At 43.1% G+C, this 20,949-nt stretch overlaps 3 protein-coding genes and 1 non-coding gene across 5 annotated transcripts; 2 read left to right on the top strand and 2 right to left on the bottom strand.

The window, feature by feature from the left end:
• Positions 1-928: 928 nt before the first annotated feature.
• Positions 929-8,638, top strand: LOC124997745 (transmembrane protein 106B-like). The gene is made up of 8 exons (XM_047571711.1): positions 929-1,097; positions 3,240-3,437; positions 3,570-3,633; positions 3,734-3,887; positions 3,989-4,129; positions 4,349-4,392; positions 6,051-6,104; positions 7,819-8,638. The coding sequence occupies exons 2-8, from the start codon at positions 3,242-3,244 to the stop codon at positions 7,937-7,939; spliced, it is 774 nt and encodes a 257-aa protein (XP_047427667.1). The 5' UTR covers positions 929-1,097; positions 3,240-3,241; the 3' UTR covers positions 7,940-8,638.
• A 48-nt stretch (positions 8,639-8,686) lies between these two features.
• On the bottom strand, positions 8,687-19,532 carry LOC124997747 (coiled-coil domain-containing protein 200-like). 2 transcript variants are annotated; one of them, XM_047571715.1, is made up of 5 exons: positions 19,432-19,532; positions 12,049-12,138; positions 11,443-11,509; positions 10,018-10,097; positions 8,687-9,874 (listed from the first exon to the last, which is right to left on the bottom strand). In XM_047571715.1, exons 2-5 carry the CDS (start codon positions 12,121-12,123, stop codon positions 9,848-9,850), a joined length of 249 nt encoding a protein of 82 aa, XP_047427671.1. In that variant the 5' UTR covers positions 12,124-12,138; positions 19,432-19,532; the 3' UTR covers positions 8,687-9,847. The 2 variants fall into 2 exon arrangements, with proteins under 2 accessions (XP_047427671.1, XP_047427669.1); XM_047571713.1 differs by lacking the exon at positions 19,432-19,532 and adding an exon at positions 13,231-13,552.
• Positions 10,349-10,420, bottom strand: trnae-uuc. Its single transcript has one exon. It is a non-coding gene; the product is annotated as a tRNA-Glu (tRNA).
• On the top strand, positions 17,193-20,458 carry LOC124997746 (ADP-ribosylation factor-like protein 4D). Its single transcript, XM_047571712.1, has 3 exons — positions 17,193-17,357; positions 18,369-19,065; positions 19,454-20,458. The coding sequence occupies exons 2-3, from the start codon at positions 18,622-18,624 to the stop codon at positions 19,616-19,618; spliced, it is 609 nt and encodes a 202-aa protein (XP_047427668.1). The 5' UTR covers positions 17,193-17,357; positions 18,369-18,621; the 3' UTR covers positions 19,619-20,458.
• The last annotated feature ends 491 nt before the right edge of the window (positions 20,459-20,949 follow it).

The raw sequence follows: 20,949 nt of genomic DNA, 5'->3' as shown, positions 1-20,949 counted from the left end.
CAAATGAAGTCACCTGGCTGGTGACCTAATGATGATCCGATATTCATTTTGATTTGTTTTTGTGTTTATGCAACTTCCTATGCACACTTTACACCAGTAGAGAGAGGATGCTACTGCCTCCAACCAGGCATAACATTATGACCACCTTCCTAGTATTATGTAGGTCTCCCTTGTGCCTTCAAATCAGTTCTGACTAATTAAAGAATGGACATGGGTCTTCTTTTTCGGTGTTCCTAAACCAGTTTTATGCTTTTGTGTGTGTGTCAGGCTGCAGCCATTAAAGAGTGGCCTACGTGGTGGGGGTGCCTGGTCTGGTCCAGTAGTTTCCCAGCAGAACATTGTATTGTCACGAGATGGTCAATGTTATTGACTTGCCCTGCCAGTGGTTTTAATATTACAGCTGATCTGTGTCAATGCATCGTCTTTACATGCAAAATATCATGATCAGTGTCTCTGTGTTTTAATGCATCAAGTTGGGGGTGACTTTGACAAAGTTTTGTTTGTTTGTTTTAGTCCCTAAGTGCTGTGGATAAGGATTTACACAGGAGTATCAAACGCAGTTCAAGGGCCACATACAGCCCAATTTGATGTCAAGGGGACCGAACCATTGATGCAACAGCCGCGCATTAACCTATAAATGACGACATATCCAAATGTTTCGCTTTGTTTTGATGTACATTGCAGTACATTGTGCAAATATTTACATTTAATGAACTGCTATATTACAAAAGACATTTCAAACCAGACATTTCCTAAGAAAGTGAAGTGGTAATTTTTGTGTAGTTCTAGGTCTCAGTGTTGTGTTACGTCCACAATTGTGAAACCTGAAAAAAAAAATGTCTACAATGTAATTTTTGCTCTCTAAAAACTTCATCCCGCGTTCCAGATCTCGCGAGTTTTACTTTGAAATATCAGCCAGGAAGTGATTGCGTTGTATGTAGCGCCTGCACCGCTGGATGTGTCGCTCACCACAAAAACATTCGGAGCAGAGGCGTCTTCTTCAGCTCGGACTTTGCACCCTGAGCGCCGCTGGAAAATGACGACGCTGACCGCTTCTTGAAGGAACAGAACAAACAAACAGAGGTTCTCCCGCTGAGGTGAGTTGTCAGCACGGTCCGAATTTATTCAGGGTTGCGTGTGGGAACCGAGGTTTATGAGGAAATGAAAGCGCGACGTGAAGGAGGTGATGAGTGACGAGTAGCGCTGGACGAATTAGACAGATTGACCCCAATAACTATCAGAAAATTTTCGAAAAGTAACCAAAGCCGTTCATGTAACTTGTCGTACAAGCATGCTATAAGTGTCATGTAAAGTTTGTGCGAAGAAAAACAAAGAAAAGAAAAGTGCGTAGTCAAGGCTTCGCCAGAAGATATTAGCACAGGGTAACGCGTATTAGGCTGCATGTTCATTGTTGAGTTATAAAGAAAGAACACGCGCTTACAGGTGAAAGACATTTTGCATAATCGTTTAATAATTTTTACTAATTCTAAAATAAGTCAAAATGGTCCCAAGGCGGCTCTATCTATCTATCTATCTATCTATCTATCTATCTATCTATCTATCTATCTATCTATCTATCTATCTATCTCTTTCTTTCTTTCTTTCTTTCTTTCTTTCTTTCTTTCTTTCTTTCTTTCTTTCTTTCCATCTATCTAGCATCTAGCTAGCTAGCTAAGTCCTGCAGCTAAGTTAAATACCACTATATTTTATAAATGGGATAAGGAATCTCTAGGCAGTTTGGTGTTTCCGGCAGTTGTCTCCATTTTATTGTGTTATGGTGCAACATCTGTTGCAAATTGTGTTGGTGCCCTCACTTAGGCTATTAAGACTTCCTGTGTGCATGGTTCACCCCAAGAGAAAAGATGCTGTTGTCGGTGGTTTGAAGCAGGAAGTGGCCAAAGGGAGTGCTAGAACCAATTTAAGGTTCTGGTTTTCACAGGTACCATGTTTTAACCAGCATCTTCCGTCACACGTCAGAACAACAGTATCGTACATTAGGACGTCTTGCGGCTGTGACTCCCAAACGTAGACTCAGAAACGTAGAATTGGTGGGTGAAAAAGAAATTGGTGAAGATGGGCTCTTCTCCACGTCCCCCCCCCCCCGCTTTGCAGCTCCAAATTCGAAACGTCTTACCTCCCGGCTCCAAAACCGTCGCCGGTCTTCCCACGAAAGGGACGAAATGAGTTCACTGAGGAAGTCGAAGATGTCACACGGTTAATTGAGTTTTGCTATGATGTAGTGTGCTGCCCTTTGCACCACAGTGCTCCCAGAACCCCGTCCAGACGCATGTATGAATTTTTAAATAACTTAACATGTTTAAAGCCTGATATCTAAACTTTTTTTTGTCCATTTCTATTGTTTAGTTTAGACTTTTTTACATGGAGGTCAATGGGAACTGATTTGCCTTTGGAGCCAACGGATCTCAAGCGGCCATTCGCACAGTTTGTGCAGTTCTAGGCAAAAAAAATACCAAGCGGACGTATTTTTACTTTCCGTCAGACTGATTTTCCCTTTCTGCGTGTGAGAGCTGTCATCAGGTTTGGTTCGCGAGATGTGTTGCGCACCTGCACTTCTTAAAACGGGAACTTTCTTTCGCACTCGTGCAAAGCGCGTATGTTCCATGGCACGCCATCTGTATTTAACAGGTTTACATTTAAGCGCCTTCATTCCTCTTTCGTTTATTTACTCAAGCTTTGGCACGGCACACTTTCCCCACATGCAGATGCACAAACTTCCTGTTTTTGTCCAGTGACGCTCTTGGACAATTTGTGGTTTTAAGAGAAGATGGCATGTTTGAAGTGTCCCTCTTTTATAATAAAAGGACGCACTAATGTTGAAACAGTTGTAATATAGTGTACTAATTTCCTCTGTTTTCTCGGGACCTCGAGTTATTTATCTCGTTATCTCGGAGGGAGAAAAGCTTTGTTTTCTCGAGATCTTGAATTCGAGAGTTCTGTGACCTGCCATGCTGACTGATGAACGCCCTTAACACTAATAATGTAGTAATAACCATAATAATAGCCGAATGCCATAGGCCCACTGTAAGGTGAACCGTCTGTTTTGTGCTTTAATGGCAGGTCACGTAACAGGAAATTAAAAAACGTTTAGTTATATTCAACGAGCAATTATTAATTAATTTAGGGTAAAAAACAAAAACATATTTCTCTCTAATTTTCAGTTAACTATTTTATATGTATTATATTTATTTATATGTGTTACTGTTCTTCCTGTTCTTTAGATATGGGGTCTGTTGCGGGCAAGCGCTACGGCCTCATTAGGGGGTTGAGTTCCCAGAACGGTGGGAGTGGACAAGACGGCGACTGCGAGCATATTATCGAAAGTGATGACAATAGGAAGCAAGGGCCCAGCGTGGTCGACAGCTCAGGAGACTCTGTGAACTGTCCCACCTGCCAGGGCACCGGACGCATACCCAGAGGTAGTGCACACACGCGCAAGCACACGAAAACACAGCATTAAATTATTTAGAAGTCACAAAAGCATTACGTTTGTCAGCTTCACCCACAAGTCTGTGTTCCCTGATGTGCTTGACGTACGCATTTGTGCGCAGGTCAGGAAGGAAAGCTGGTGGCCGTCATCCCCTGCAATGACCAGCGGCTGAAACCAAGGCACACGTAAGAAAGCCAGCGCAGGAAGCCCAGTCATCTGTCATCCGTGAAAACAAAAAAACTTTCACTGCAGAGATGAGACCTGACGCCTCTTCTCTCCCCTCAGGAAGCTCTATGTTGCTTTGTCCGTCGGCCTTTGCCTCCTGACCAGCGCCCTGGTGTTGTTCTTCCTGTTCCCGCGCTCCGTCCTCCTGTCTCCCGTAGCTGTCCAGTCGTCCTTTGTTTACTTCCACAACACAAGCGTCGAAATTAACATCATGGTATGTGAAGTTAGGGTGGGGGGGGGGGCTGGTGAAAATGAAGAAATCGGAGGAATGGCTCGACAGGATAAGTCATAATTGTTTTTTTTTTTCTTCTGTAGAACGTGTTGAACATTACCAACGACAACTTCGTCGAGGTGAAGGCCTACAATCTGACAGTGCAGGCCCTCAACTATAACTCCGTCGTGGGATCGACCACCGTCAAAGATGTCGCCTCCATCAAAGCTTTGTCGGTGCATACGGTGAGATACGGCCACCTCGCAAAAAATAGATGTGCAATCATTAAGAAACAAGAGTAAGAAGCATATCGAGTTATTTTTTTCTTCAAAAATTGAATAAAATATTATTTGTGACATCCCAAAAAAAACAGTAAAACGTATAATTTGCCAAGCAAATATCTGAAGAAATGCAAATTAGAACAATTAACCGTAACATAAAAAACATCTTTCCTTCCCGCACAGTTGAAATATGTGATCCCCATCAACGTGACGGATCCTGCCATGAGGTGAGTTGGCGTCATCACGTGTCATCTCAGCTCTGAAGGTGTCATTCGCTCAGAAATGATGCCGTTTGCTCTGTAACTAAGTGGTGTCAGCTGGTTTGGTTGGAGAGGGCGTTGAATTTCATTTCCAGTTTCGGACTAGAGAAGAAAAACGACAGCAAAGTGAACATTTTGTTTGTCTTAGGCTTGTGTTTGGGCGTCGTAAAGCACATCTCCTACGGGATAACGTGCCAAGATGTGCAGCAGTTCACCGACGAAGACACAAATGGAATTCTAAAAAAAAAAAATAATAATAATCTCAAGGAAGTACAGACTTCAATGAAGCAGTTTAAAAAATTGCCAGTAGCTTAAGTTGGGCTCAGACTCCGGGAGTTTTATCCCAGAAAACACGCCTCCGAGGGTTAGTGGAGATTATTCGGTCCAAGAAATTAATCAGAGTAGAGCGTCGAGTCAATTAAACGTCTGGTATATTGATCTGATCAGTTGGGAACAATCAGTCGGAGCTGCTTTTGTGTTAATGACTAACAGGTGCGCTAGAACATCATTGAGGCTTCCCCCAAAAACAGGAATACTTCTACAGGTGGAGGCCACTGACGTAGCATTCCCAGAAGGTCTGTCTCCCAGTGTAGTCTCACGGGCATGAAGGAGATTCAAGGGGACAGGCTGGACACGTCCTCAACCCAACAGACCTCTGCAGTCTGGACGGCAGCACCCAGACTGCACCGTTAGGTGTCGGGATGAAATCCTTGGGCTCCTTTGACAGAACCTGTCCTGGCGCAGTGGGTCCTGGGTTCCTCCTGGTCCAGGTGAAGGAATTGATACCGCGTACTGACCCCCCATTCTCGCCTCACCTAAATCCTGCAGAGATCCTCTGGCTCCTCAGACTGTCCAGGAGCTCAGTGATGCCCCGGTCCAGATGTGGGAGGAGATCCCCCAGGACATCATCCGTAGTCTCATTAGGAGCGTGCCAGTCGCTGGTCGGCTCTACAAGTCTACAAGTTGCTGTTGCTATGAGTTGCTTCAATGAAATTTTGGCAAAACGGACTAGCCTATGGTGTAATTTTGTCACACGATTTTACAGGATGTCTTTGAATTCAGCCTCCTGTAGGTTGATCATTTGTTTTTTGTTCCTCTTGTTCCTAACACATTAGCCGGAACATATCAGTATAGAAACCCGGCAGGATTTATTAGTTTCCATTGAGGTTATTTCTGACTTCTGATGATGGATGTGAAACACTAATGTAACGTTGAATAGCATTACGTTGGAGTTTTTTTGAGGCTTTTCGTTTCAGTTTTGTTTTTGTTTTGTTTTTTAATCAAGAGAATCTGAGTCATGCCTCGAAGGAACCGAGAAAGTCGTTTGTTTGAAAGCGGTCATCCGAACTAGAGCTCCTCATTAAACCTCCGTGTACAAGATCGGACAAAAAGCTGCTGGTTTGGAACCGCTGTACACGCCGCTCACCACACAAGGAAGCTGCACACTGGCACAGCCTGTTAAACCTGCCGATCCGGGAATGGAAAGATTTTTCTTCACCCTGGGGCACATTTAGCTTTTTATTTAAAATCGCCACCTGTTCCCTGTGGTCAAAAGTGATCAGTGCGATATAGATAAACACCGATGTTGTCATTTTTTTTCTAAAATTGCTTCTTTTTCTCTGCAGTGACTACTGCAAGAAAGCCACGATACCTGTCCACATCCTGTTCCTGCACCTACAGTGAGTACAGCACGCAGTATATGTTGGAATGAAGTCGCGTGCAGTCGGATATTCTCACATTTTTTGTAACAAACAAGATTCTCGACTCTCGCAGTGTCGTGGTTGCTCAATCTCATGAGGCCAGGGGAAGTGAAGAAAGTGAAGAATGCTTTAATAGCCAAAACAGTCATAGTTTTTTTTTTTTTTTCTGTCACATCGTTCCTCAAAAAGCTTTGGATTTCATTGAAAGAAATCTGATTGTAGTTTGGAGAATGTGGTCAACTGGCTCATTGGAAAATTAACTCATTTGACAGAGTAAACCGCAGATGAGTGAAGATGAAACATGTGGGAAACATTCCTCATTGAACTTCCCTTTCGGCCATTGGTGTCACCCTCGTATCTGCCCAGATATTAATCATACTTAGTTTAAACCTGGTGACTCAGCGAGATTGCTCTGGACTTTTGACCGGAACAGGCAGGGACAGCTCGCTGACTGCAGGAATGAGCTGTAAGTGCTGCGTAGATACGCTCTCGCATTCAAAATAATGAAAAGCACACGTGTAAATGTTGAGCAAGGTAAAAGTTCTTGCTGAAAATGGTGTGAAAGGTGTTATTTTATGACATTTTACGGTTAGCTGCTCAAGGCGGAGCTGCTTTTCACTCTCTTTTAGTCATTGGTTATGAATAACCCCTTCTTTTCTACATACCAATTACTTTACTTGACTAAAGATTAGCCTTTGAATCACAAACATTAAACAAGCTAAATTTTGTGTGAAAATAAAAAGCCAATATATCTCTTTCTTGGCTCCAGTGCGGCTTAAAGTCAGGTGATATTTTGCAGCCTTTGTGCTCATGCATAAAATCATGACCCTCGCACGCGCATTTATGTCTGCGTCAGCTCCTCTGAGTGTCTGCTTTCATAACGGAGTGTGCGCAGCAGACAATGAAACAGCTGAACTAGCTCTGCAGACACGCAGGAAAAAGGACAATCTGTACAGTATTTAAGCTGAAGTGCTTCAAATAAGCAACTGATTGTTACCATGTTAAGTGGAGAATGGTTTAAACTGTAAACATATTATGGTGTATTTCCCGCGCACAAATGCTTCTCTCTTCTCTTTAAACAGAAACTGTCCCGTAGCATTCTGAGAATAGTTTCTCTATTAACAGCGTTAAGTGGTTAATGTAGGAGGACGGAGGAGAACTATTTACAGTACACGCGGTGACTTCTGCCCCACTTTCTTCTGTGAAAAACAAAACTCGTGACTCCCGGTGAATCTGTTCCAGTTACATGCTCCAGGGTGGGAAAAAAAACTACAAAAAAGAAAAAAAAAAACCTGTGTTTACTTTGATTTGCTTTCAAAGATCTGTTTAGTTACTCATTTGTCAGTTGGAACGGAAACTCAGACACATGCCGCCACACAAAGCGAGCTAGTGGAACGGAGGGCTGTTCGATTTAATTTGATTTCCGTGGTTTAGTGATTCTAATTGAGTCTAACTCCTGACACGCAAAACAAATGATTTAGTGCGTCAATATCGCTGTCATCCAGTCTTTATTTTAGACGTTTTAGCCGTGTTCATCCGCATCCTGATGTCCACTCCTAACTCACAGGTTAATATCCAAACTTTACCTTTTCTTCCCAATGAAAGGAGTGCGAAGTTTCCCGTAACTCATGTGTGATATACACACGTTATCTTTTATAATTCATCCACCTTTTTGCCTTGATTTTTACTGCAGAATGTCCATGACCGTCTACTACCTGGCCCACTACGAGCAGCTCTCCCTGGAGACGTTCGAATACATAGACTGCGGGAGAAACAGCACCAAACCACACAACGTTCAGCCTCCGCCCACCTGACGGACGGACGGACGGACGGATGGCGGAGGAGCAAACGAAGAAATACGACGGACACTGTTTGTGTGGTGGAATAGTTTGACCCTTGTTTTACTGAATGTTGAATGAGATGACGGGTGGCTGAAGACATCTGCAAAGGGAAGATGAATCAGTAGGTCTAGGAGTGTTTTTAGATTTGGTGATGTAATCCGCCGAGACTGTCTTTTTAAATGCTCTGGATTTTATAATAATTTGAATCATGTGACCAACCGTTGTAACATATGCATGGCTTCATGTGAGTACAGGGAGTTTACACTGATACGTAATCCACAGTGTCTTTTGTTTGTATTGCCTAAAAATACAAATCTACTTTAGTACGTACTGTATATAAGAAATATCCTTTTTGGCAGCCAGTGGCTTGCTTTTTGAGAGGGCGTTTTTAATTTTTGCTGCCACCGAATGTTCTCCTATGGTGTGAACTGAGTGGTATTTATGTAGTTGCACTTTGCAATCTGACCACTGGAGGTCACTTGATCCAGTATACTGTGCCTTTAAGTGTATCACAAAGACTCTGTGGCCTAGATTATTATTGTACTAAATACTTACTGTATGGCTATGCTGTGATTCTAAATTTGTAACCTTCTAGAGGATACGTGGGTGTAGTTGTGTATCATATACTGTTTGTCTTTGTGCCACAACATAAACTAAACCTGTACAAAATGACCCACTGACTTGTCATATGTTGTATTTTTTTTTTACTCACGTGGGTGCTTATTATCTCATCTCATCTCATCTTCCATACCGTTTAATCGCAGTGTACCGTCTATGCCAATGCTAACACAGAGACAAACAACCATTCATACTGGTGCTGATTATGTGCCAACATAACATGAGTCACACACTTTCTATCTATATTTACTTAACCTCTGTAACCGCTTTGTCAATGTAAACACAAACAGGATAGCAATTAAAACCCATACCCATGTGTAATTTCTCACTTGGTTTAAAATCGATCATCGCATGGCTGCATTTCAGTGCATTTAGGCATGTAGAGGTGCTTACACCTTGCCTACTTATACCATGGGATGGATGCCAGATAATCCAACTGGGAGAGTGTGACAGTATTTTAAATTTGGTCTGAATTGATGAAACTAATTTTCTCATCACAAATAATATTGGTGACTTCAGATTTGTACATTACAGACCTGTTTGATGTGTAATCTGAGAGTAAAATGCTTTAAGTTAATTTCTGTCCATCATCAATCAGCTTGATACCTGATGAAGACAAATGTATTTATCATGAATGATGAACTGAAGATTGTAAAAGACCGGATGCGTCATTCAGATTTGGATAAGTCATTCACTGGGAAAAACGTGAGAAATTTAAACCACCATTTTCCCGTAGTGTCAACATGTTTTCTTTTGACTTTGACTTGTTACCCTCTCAACATTTGGCAACATATTTTATTAGATTTTACACAATTATTTGTCATCAGACAGTACATGCCAGTGGTTTTCACCCTCTAGTGGGGATAGCTTTGTCGACCCTCCGCGTGTCCTTGGTTTTACAAGATGCTGTAACCTCATTTAGTCAGTAGATGGCATCATTGCGTTGTGTATTCGTCGCTTAACATCTGCTTGACATACTACGTTGTGACCGTACATTTAGTGGTTGTGATTGACTAAACAGTGGAGGTGGTTCAATGTTTTATTTCCACACTTAGGGAGTAGTTTGATTGTCAGTGATCACCCATACAAACAAAAGCCACACGGTTTAAAGAAAGACAGGCTCCAGGCTCTGACATCGCTTTTTAGACATGTTCATTTATTACAGACCGGTGATAAATCTCACACTGACACAATTAAGACTAAACACAGCACAGATGTGCCGTCCCAGATGTGGTCCAATACAGAGAATGGTGACATTCTTCCTCACCACTGCTGGGTGTACTGTAAGGACTGGAACGAAAAGCAAGTGTGAATATTTGGCATGAAATGCTTTGTAGTTAGAGACAAAACTAATAAGATATGTCATTCTGCTAAATCTGGACGTGTAAGTTGGGACCCATTCTGTCATGTGGCAGTTATGTGCCAATACCTACCGAGTATCTGTTGGGGATCTTTCCGCCGTCATGGACTGTCGTCTTCAGGTCACTTTTACAGTGTGGACACTGACTTCCAGCTAAAAACAACACATGGAGACGTGGTGTGGGAGGGGCTGCTCACTTTCCAATTCTCACCAAATTAGGATAGAGTTTAGTGGAGATGTGCACACAGAAATTCAACCTAAGAGAAACGATTCAAGGGTTTCCACATGTTATGAGACGTTAGTATTCACTTGCAAAGCTGCTGCACTTCAGATATCTTTCTAGTCCAGTATATTAGTCATACCAATGAATATTGGTTATTTAATACCAAGATTAAATAATTAATTTCCCATACCGGGAGTTGAACCCGGGCCGCCTGGGTGAAAACCAGGAATCCTAACCGCTAGACCTTATGGGATCTTACACACCAGCTCATCTAGCAAGTGCCTGACTATATGACTACGTACAGGATCTTCTTGTGTTTTCAAAAAAAAAAAAAGATGGTGCATAAAGACAACACCTGACTATCGTCACACTACTTTCCCATCAATCCTTACCAGGTCACAAATCTGTGGTTGGTGATATGTGAGAGCAGCCCGTGTGGCCCTTCATGAATCTTTCAGCAGACCTCATTCTAATGAGAACACTCTGGACCGTGACGGTCGATCTGCTGTGTGTGCAGTATTTGGCTCGAGTATGACATGCGAGACCCACGTTGATCTGGTTGAGCACACTGTGACTGCAGCCACGGCCACGGCGGTGACTCGTATTTGCGCCGTGTACAAGGATCTCCTCGAGTTAAATTCACCGTCGTACGTGGACGAGCTGTTAACACTGTGCGAGTTCTGTTTTATTATTTGACTGAAGAGACCACTCAAGTGTCAAAGAGATTACTGAGCATTCACCTGAATGAGAAACGGAACAAAGATGCCATTATCCTGTCAGGGCGTTAAAGCGGGAACATTTGCATTTGGAAAGTGAGTGTAGAGAGTAGACATGTTTGAACATGGTTCCGTGGATAATTAAATGTAAACAGCTGTTCCTCATGCAGAAAATCATCTCCCTCCACAATGAGGAGTTGTAGTCACATCTGAAAGTAGGGAATCATTCTAACAGCCCCCTAACACTCCTAATACATATATGTGTATAAATGTTTTTCTCATGTACTACACATGTAGCTGCAGTTATTGTTTACTGGTGCTTAGTGAAAAAACTTTGACCAAAAGCTCTAAACTTGACCTGAACACTTCCTGTGTTACACATGAGGTGCTGAGAGCCTCTGCTCAGCTAACATGCTGCGACACATTTTGTGGACTGTACACAAAGACACAAAGACATGTTTTTGTCTTAATTGCAGCGAAGAGAGAAGAGAGGCCGAGGCTGCAGCTGCATTAGCCTCATGAGAAGACATGAATAAGTTCACGTTAAGCGTCAAGATACCTGGTTGCTCTTGCGTTGTGTTTGATTCTGTTTCACTGTGTCTGGTTTCAGAACCCTTCTGCAGCACCTGTAAAGGGAGACAGAGAAAATTTATAAAAAAAAGAGAGAATATTTAAAAGAATGTGCCACTTTTCGTTGTAGGTAAAGAGAGTAAATAAATCAAATAGGGACCCGGTCGTGCTGTGATGCAAGTGGTGTCTTGTGTTGAAAAGTTAATGCTGCTTAAAATAATATAATGTTGGAAATAAAATAAAAAAATTGTAAATATCTTGAGTCTGGCTCTGAATGCGACCTGGAAATCAGCAACAAGATACAAGCTGTCCGATTCGTGCAGGAAACAGGTCTAACCTAATGCACGGGTATCTCGTGTCCCTGCTCAGTTTCCAGTTCAGGTTTTCCATTCTCTCGTCCAATAACAAACCAGAGAAGAGTGTACTGGAACAGTCCATGTGGCTCTGGTTGGAGGGCAAATGTCTAAAAAGTTGACGTCACTGTACGGTTGAGACATCACTGATCCACCACAAGCAGGAAGGAGGAGGAGGGTAGTTTTAGTTCCTCTCAGAAGGTATGCGTTACATGACTTTTGAAGCTAAATGAGCATTTTACCTGCTGCTTATTCCGGGCCATCCTGCGGTCCAGGGCATTCTGACGCCGCCTGGCCTCCCAGTGCATAGCCGACATCCTGATGTGAAGCAGCTAGGGGAGACAGCATATAAAGACTGACATTTCTATGCAAATCTTACCCCATCGTGACCTTCAATCCTGAACGACAATGTAGCATAAAAGTGAGGATTTTTTAATCAGAGAGGCTGTCCAGAAGTCATGTTCCACTTAAAGCCAAATGAAAAAATAACACAACTTGAACTCCTCCAAGAGCAGCTATGAATGTTCTTAATGCTATTCAATGTCAATTTAGTTGAGTACCTTGCAAGAGACTTCAAGCTGCCTTTTACCTTCAACATTGCAGGTGTTATTACCTACAGCATGAGTCAAGTTGGCATAAGAAGCACATGCTGTTTCGTCTGCAAGATTGACCTGAAGCCCGTACTATGCCCACCTGGTTGAAACGGGCGCTCTGCCGGTGGATTTTTTTGGAGGTCACCCAGTTCGTTTGAAGGCGCAACCTGCTTTAAGGGGCCTGGTGTTAAATTACCGCTTAAAATACAGAACTAAAAACTTGCGGGCAGGTTATCCAAAAGCGGGATCTGTCACTAGTTACAACGCAGGGTATACTCTTCACACAACGCAAGAATATGGCATGCTTATTGCTTCTGTAATAGCTTTCGATTATATCCGTCAATCTGGCAATAGATACCTGATACGCTCTAAAGCCCAACCACAGCCATCAGCTACTCTGATTACCAGCTCTACCTGCTCTCAGTGCAACTTATATCCCCTAGCACACGCTCAATATCCATCACAACTAATGGCTGGTTTGATCCATTTTATTGAACCGCATGTGTGCCCAACCTGCAGCTGTTTGCAGACCGTTTTCGAATGACTGCACCGAGTTTGCTCACATTTGAGCTCATGCTGCCCTTTCTATGTGGATATTTTGCAGTTAAAGCTGAAATATCATCTGTGTCTGAATAAATGTTGCACATGCATGTGTTTTTATGCAACATTCGTGAGAAGGATGCGGCTAGTGTGCAACGTATAACACATTCAAGGGAGATGCATTAAGGCAGCATAAAATAACAACGTGGATCGACGTGCGTTTCTTAGAGCAGGCGACGCGACCGGGCATAGTGAGGATTAACGAGCGAGAAAACGAGAGCGTTCACTCACCTGAACTGAGCCCTGGAAAGAAGACAGCAGCCTCAGCCGAGGACCGGTGAAGGCTGAGGTACCTGACCTTGTTAAGAGGAGTTTCCAGGCAACATAACACTCTCCCGGGTTGCTTTGTTAGAGAGACACAGAAGGGGACGGGGTGGATAAATCATTGCCTTTTACCTCCTGTGGCTCACTGACAATGGCCCCACGCCCACGTGTCTGTGTTTACCCACATGTCTGTGGTCTTATCTGGAGCATTCTCTCGGATGTTAGGGAAGAAGACAGCGGGCTCCTCACGCCTTAAGACAATTGTCGACACCTTCTGACATAGTGGCATAGCAACTATGTTACTGCTGTTGAGACATTTCATTGGGATGAGTTAAGGAAAGGTTGTAAGAAAGCACTGCATATATTTGGCATAAGTGCCTCAACTCTTCAGTATGAGCTGGTAAAAACTGACAGTTTGTTAAAAGGTGACACGTTTAATATGTTGTTCACTTTTCAACGTCCAAACCTGAGGTAAATCCAAGTAAACCCTCAAAACATCAAAGTCTATTGGGATCGGGATAACGTGGAGGATTAGGCTTTCATGGTAATTTAGGCCCGATCAATCCTCTATAACTCGAAGGACAACTAAAGTAAGCCTAGTTTTGCCGCTGATCTACCTGGGATTATGCTCAGACTCCTCCCTGTTTTATTTTTAACTCATTCAAAGCACACAAATATTTCATGCAAGGCTTCATATTATTTATCACTACGGAGGTTCATCGCTTGTTTGATTTGTCAGTCTGGGGCTGCCTTTCCTCGTGTCAACAACAGGGTGTGCTACTAACCTGTGTGATGAGGATCGATGGCGTTTCCAGTATGGCTGACTGTCCTGGACTTGTCCTGACGGGCCTGAACTCAACGATCTCTATGGCAACAAACTACACCGTGTAGCTGATGGAGTCTTTGAGGTGGTTTTGGAAGCTCCAGATAAGTTGTCCTTAATATGATATGTGTAAGTGATGTGTAAGTGATGCTCTAATATTATTTAATGTGAACTGACCTCTGATACAAGGACTGTACTGTCTTATTAAAGTTTTAGTACTGTCATCACTGATATGATTCATTATATTGTTTAATTCCTTCTTAGTCCATGATCTGCTCCTTTGTTGCATGTCATACCTCCCTCTACACTTGTGTGTCTCTAAACTAATGAAAAAACTGTGAACTAATCAAAGAATGTCCACATGGCGTTTACTGAACTAAATAAAGTGGCAAAGTTAAGGCCTAATCAGCTTTGTAAATGACTGCTAAGAAGAAGAACAAGAAGATATAACACCGTATTAGTTAAATTATACTCCCAGACATATCTGGATTCCATACATCCAGATATACCTCTGCCGGATCCGGTCTTCAAGAGCACCAAGACCCGCCCAAGACCAAAACCCCTCTGTGACTTGTTTTTGAGAGAAAGAGAGACAGAGTGAGGCTTGTTAGACATGCAGAAAAGATAGACCCAATCTTCTAGCTGTGTGTGTGTGTGTGTGTGTGCACGTATGCCCACCATCCAATCACCTTTCCAGCCGCCACGCGTCTAAATTTCCACAGAATCGTTTGGCATCTTAAAAATATGCAACAGCTTTTTTTTTTTTTTTTTTTTCGTGTCCCGTCAAAACTCTTCTGTTAAATGGCAGATGCCTGAGCAGACAGTCAGTCAACCTGGCTCCGGTCCCACGCACATCCCCCTTAACGTGCGCACACATCTGCACACACCCGCGTCGTTATCATAATGAGCGCCGGGTATCAGGGAAAGAGCCGCCGCTGGCCATTATCATGCAAAACGATACAGATGACCCATTATGTCACGGATGGCCCGCGGTTACCCGTGACGACACTCCGACCTGCTGTGGCCAAAATAGACTCTGTTATACATTAAGCTCTGAGATGAGGTGTCTTAGTAGATCTTTTAATATAACTGTTGATTTTTACTAGTGTGTGAAAGTGATTAACAGCGTAAGTCATGACATCACTTCCCTTATGGTGTGGCCTCATCACTAGCTGAATGCTCCTAGAACGATCAGTCTTATTTATCTCACGGCGATTACAGATGTGGTTATTTACCCTGCCAAAAATCGTATTTTGTAAGCTTGCCATCTGGGAGTAAGACCACACCTTCTGTGCTTTTAATTGCTCAGCGCTTAAAAAATGTTTTTGATTTTGATAAACCGACCACGGCAATGAAACTTAACCTCAAAACTCGATTTTCGTAGAGAGTCCCCGCTTTAATGCAAATGCTAATGAGTTTACAGGGACGCCGTGGTCTGGTCGTGGTCTGGTTTTTCAAGTATCCTGGTTGCTGCACATGTCAGCGTCTTGGTTTCAGAAACCCGAATAAGCCCCTATACCGGCTTTGAGTAACACGAAGACGCAACCTGGAGCACACATGGCATTTAAAAACCTGATCTAGGTTTCTCAATGTTCTTGTTGTTTGTGCAGAACGTGGCTGAGTAGGTGACAAATCACAAGACCGTTGCGACTGATGGGAAAGTGTTGCTTAATAGCCCGAAAACCATGTTTCCCAAATTCCTTGGGCAAGACATAACTTGAATGATATCACAAACAAGATAAGACTCTGGAGCAAACGCGATCATTGAGATATGCCCTTTGGAAGAGAAACTTAACACTTCTGGTTTCACTTAGGCCATCTTGACCTTTTAAAATGCCAATTCTGAAAAGATATCTCAAAGGTATCTCAAAGTAAGATAACACCAACTTGTGCCACGTGACATGTACTTTTTTGCGGCCACGCAAATAGTTTTCCCACACCTCCTTAAAGTTGTTTCCTCACACATATAGGCTAACGGTAAATGGCTCGTGTGACTGTACAGTCTGTTGTGCATCTGCATCCGCACACAAGGCACTTTTTTTTTTATTTTTATCTTATTCTATTTTTTCTCCTTGACTCGTACTCTTACGTCTGTGTCTGGTCACATTTATGTTCTCTGTTATCTTGAGACTCTTAGACAAAACAATTTCCATGCAGGGATCAATAACGTGATCTTGAATCTTGAATATAATTAACACATAAAAGAAATAAAAAAAAGTTACTCATAGGTTACAAGCAGATTGCTTCACTGGCTTCTTATACAGACATTTATGAATTTAAAAAAAAGAAGAAGTTTGCCTACGAGAAAAAATAGGAAATTGCCTGCACACACTTACAGTATGTCATTATGTTGATGAAATTTGATCTAGTTGATCAGTATGTACTGTTTAATGTGTCCTTCAGATGATGTAAGACAGCTTCAGGTCTCATTCATACAGTAGTAATAGAAAGTACATGTATCTATATATATATATACACTGTTACCCACAAAGTTGGAAATAAAAAAAGATTAAAAAATATATTAATAACACTATAAAAATATCATTAAACGATTGTGACAATGAGATGTGTATAAAGAATAATAAAAAGTCTGAAATCAAAATGATTTCAACTGTATGTATGTTGTTATTTTTTGTTTTTCTCGTAACTATATGTGTGTAACCGGTGTAATTCTTCTGCGGTTTTTTTACACCTGTTACCTCGGAATATAGCTACTTTTTGTCTTGTCTTTAGTTGCCCACGAAATACTTTAATTCACAAATATAATATGTTTAAATTAATATAAAGAAAAAAAATGAATGAATAAATGTTAAGAATTCATTTGGGGGGGAAAAAAACGGTGAAACCACCGAAAAGTTTCTCGAACATTCTCAACTACTCTCTGTCTTTCGGACAAGTCAACATTTTGATACTCACTACGAGATAAAGAGAAACGAAATAAAGAACTGAATTGACAACAACAACAACAAAAAGAAACTCCTAAATTTGACGACTGTTTTGGAAAGCTTCGAGGACTCACAGGTTCCATCGATTCCCACCCTCGTCCCTCCCGCTGCTGTTACGTCAGGAGCGTGGGGGTTGGTGCAGCTTTTCCCCGGCTCTGCCTCCCTCCTGCCTCCACTCTTCTCCGGACAACAGACAGGGACGCTCGGCTACTCGCGGCAGCGGCTTCGAAAACGACTCAGACCGGGATTTTAAATCGGATATTACCGTGAAATTCGCCGCCCGGCAACTATGCTGACCAGTTTGTGCAAGGTGGAAGCGCTGACAGGTGAGACATTTTCGAGATTTCTCAAATAAATCCGCACAACAAAGGTTTTGCGGACTTTGTTGCAGCTCGAATATGCGGTGAACCCCAGTCCCAAGATTCCGCTTTTGCAGAGTATCAAGGACGACAGACCTTTTACGGTTTAGAGACATTGTAACTAACCAAATTTTAACTTCTTTTTTACACATAATTCGTGTAAAGCACGTATTTTTATTTATTTATTATTATTATTATTGTTCTTTAAATGTTTTTATTTTAAAGCATGTTTTTAACATGCTGTTTAATGGGATAGGACTACAGGAGCCCATTTTGGCCAAAAATAAAGAAAAAAGATAATTAAAAAAGTTAAATTGTTAAAATTAATTAAAACGGAATAACGTGATAAACTTATATGTTAAGTAACTAAATTATAATTATATGATAAATTATGCTAAAATGTGAAGTAATATGTTATTTTTGTCTTTGACCATTTTTGGTTATCACAAAACAACAGATTTCTTCATTTTACTAAGTGACCTACAGTCTACCCAAGTAACTAGTGTTTTATTTTTCTCAAAATGACATGCACATGTTTGGAGGATTGCCCAAGGCTGATCAAAAGAACTGGCACGACAGGATTCCTTTACTCTCAGCAGCTCTTTTTGATCCTAGTTTTTTTCCAGCGCTGCGTGATCCACCTAGAAACAGGAGGGGGAGAAAAAAAAAAAACATGCACACTGCAGCTTCTGACAATGCCTTCTGCCCACCATTCACTGTGCGGTCACCGTGAGTCAGGACAAAAGCTTGCCAGCAGCGTGCAGAGGCTGCAGCTCAGCTTCGCGTTAACGCTGGTTTTACCGTGCAGTGTTTAACCTGCAGTCGGATAAGAAAAAAACAAAAAAAAAAAGTCTGCTCATTTCACACGAGGCAGTGGTTCGGAGCCGCACAAAGTCAGGTCTTAATTACCGACAGCCCGGTGCCCTTGTTAAAATTGCCTGACTCATGTGTTCCTCCCCCTCTCCCTCTTCTCTCCAGGTCCTGTGTGACTGCAGCCAGGTGGCCTGTATCTTCCTCCCCCGGCCTTTGAAGTGAGGCCAGGAGTGTGAACCGACTTCTTCCGTCCCTCCAGTCGCCACTAAAGCCTTTCCTGACACGCACACGCTTGAGTATTGATTGCCAAGGACCCAGGGAGCAAGTGAAACTCTGCAAAACAGCAAGAAAGTGGGATTGTAAAGGACCCGAGAGAGAGATCGTTCATTCTTAAAACTACTGTAGGTTCATATTTATCATGGGGAACCAGTTAACAGAGATCGCCCCCAACACGCCGTTCCTCCCCAGCTTCCAGTCGCTGCACGTCGTCGTGATCGGCCTGGACTCTGCAGGGAAAACGTCCCTGCTCTATAGACTCAAGCTGTGGGAGTTTGTCGAGACCATCCCCACGAAAGGGTTCAACATGGAGCGGATTAAAGTGCCGATGGGGAACTCCAAAGCCAACACCACCACGTTCCAGGTGTGGGACGTCGGCGGCCAGGAGAAGCTGAGGCCGCTCTGGAAGTCGTACACCCGGAGGACGGACGGGCTGGTGTTCGTGGTGGACGCGGCCGAGACGGAGCGCATGGAGGAGGCCAAGGTGGAGCTCCACCGGATCACCCGGTCGGCGGAGAACCAAGGGGTGCCCGTGCTGGTCCTGGCCAACAAACAGGACCTGGACGGAGCCATGTCGGCTTCAGAGGTAATTATCGTACCGTAAATAGCTTGGTTTTGTCGTTTCTGTTTGTCGTTTGGAGCCATTTTCAGACCTTTTGGCTTTTCGGTTGTTGATTGGACATTCAAGCAATTTTGTTGCTATGGCACAAAGCCTGCAAAATGTCCATTACAACTTCCCAAAGTGTACAGCTTGTCCAAAACCTCAGACTTGACAGTTGACTGTTGCATTACGGAGAGAATCGTCCTCCTTTAGCGAAGCTGAGTGTTCAACGAGTGAACAGACAAATAGATTTTTCAGTCGATAAAGCAAAATGAAAATACTCTCCCCGGCCTCGTAACCCGATAAGACTGCTCCACGTTTGTGCAGATTTTTTGCCAAGCTGTGACTGACCTCACTCTTGCCCCCGTTTCAGGTGGAGAAGGTGCTGGCTCTTCACGAGATGAGCTCGTCCACGCTGCATCACACGCAAGGCTGCTCGGCGCTGAACGGCCAGGGTCTGCAGGCAGGCCTCGAGAAACTCTACGAGATGATCCTGAAGAGGAAGAAGATGCTCAGACACAGCAAGAAGAAGAGATGAAGAAACTTCACGTTTGTTTCCCCCCCCCTCCCTGTCTGAGGAACTTCTCAGTAGTCAGATCTGTGACACTTTTGGAAGCTGAATGGAGCCCGTGGGTCCTCGAGCCCTTTCAAGTTGGAACATTTCCGGTCGAGTTCAGACTCTGTTCTGTCCGACGTCGACGCCCTCTCCCATCCTCGAGACGTTTTGACGGTCCCGCTTCCTTTGGGATTGTTTCTTGCCCTCCTAAACTCTGATCCTTAGAAGGAGCACGGCGAAGGGAACGACGGCAGTGCAATACATGATGGACACTCACTCATGCACTCACTCCAATATTGAAGGATATTTTGTATTACTACTCACAGGAACTTGTAGTGCCAACAAAGACCCGCAGGCCCGGCCCGAGCCTACTTCCTGTTCTTTCCGCAAAGTTTTAATGTTACACTTTACTCCGAATCTTAATGTTGCATGATGTTCACCCTGCCTGGGAATGTTAAGCAACACTTGTATTGACCAAAAGAAGACTTCTCAAAGTATTCTAGCTAGGAACCACCCAGTGTTTAGTTTAGCCACTAGGACTATAGCGAGACGTGCCACCGACTTGACACTTAAGAACTGAAACACTGAAGCTGCTCAGGCCAGCCAAACAAGTTTAAGTAGGTTTTTTTTTTTTTGGTTGTGTTTTTTTTTTTTTTTCACTTTAGACTTTTTCACAAGTGGTTTGCTCGACACAGTTCGGTGTATTTCAGGGGTGGCTAAGTGGTTGGTGAAGTTCGAACGAGAAAGAAATTGCTTTTACATTGTGTACATACTGTTTTGTAAAATGTCAACTTAATAAATTATTGAGCAACTTTGGCATTACATCGTGGAGGCTTGAGTCTTTATTTTGGGTGCCGCCGACCCGTGCGTGTGGCGCTTAGAATTTGGCTAACCCGACTCGTGATTCATCGTCACTACATGGGAAAATGCGAGGACTTAATCATTTTCTGTCAGGTGCAAATAACTGATGTGTTCGGCGTTGTAAAAACATGTCCCGCCAAAGACATCACATCCTGCAGTAATATGGAAATGAAATAATCCCAGAGATCAATTAATGTCAGGTGATTCATGCTCGCTGGTCTTGCACATACCGTTTAGAGCTAGAAGTCAAAAGAGCTGTAGATGCGTATAGTTAAGAAAACTTGGAAGTGGGTACGCGGGTAGTACCCTGCCTGCATCAAACAGGTTTCACATCAGTGTTCCCGGGCTAGAGTTTCACCAGAGGGTCATTCCATTATGTCTCCCACACACATCTCCTTTGTTATCACGCTTCTCTCTTTCAGGGACTCGCCTCCCTCCCGCCTCCCGCTGCC

This window comes from Mugil cephalus, chromosome 20, assembly GCF_022458985.1.
Source record: "Mugil cephalus isolate CIBA_MC_2020 chromosome 20, CIBA_Mcephalus_1.1, whole genome shotgun sequence".
Taxonomy (NCBI): domain Eukaryota; kingdom Metazoa; phylum Chordata; class Actinopteri; order Mugiliformes; family Mugilidae; genus Mugil; species Mugil cephalus.
This window is presented reverse-complemented; position numbering and strand designations above follow the sequence as displayed.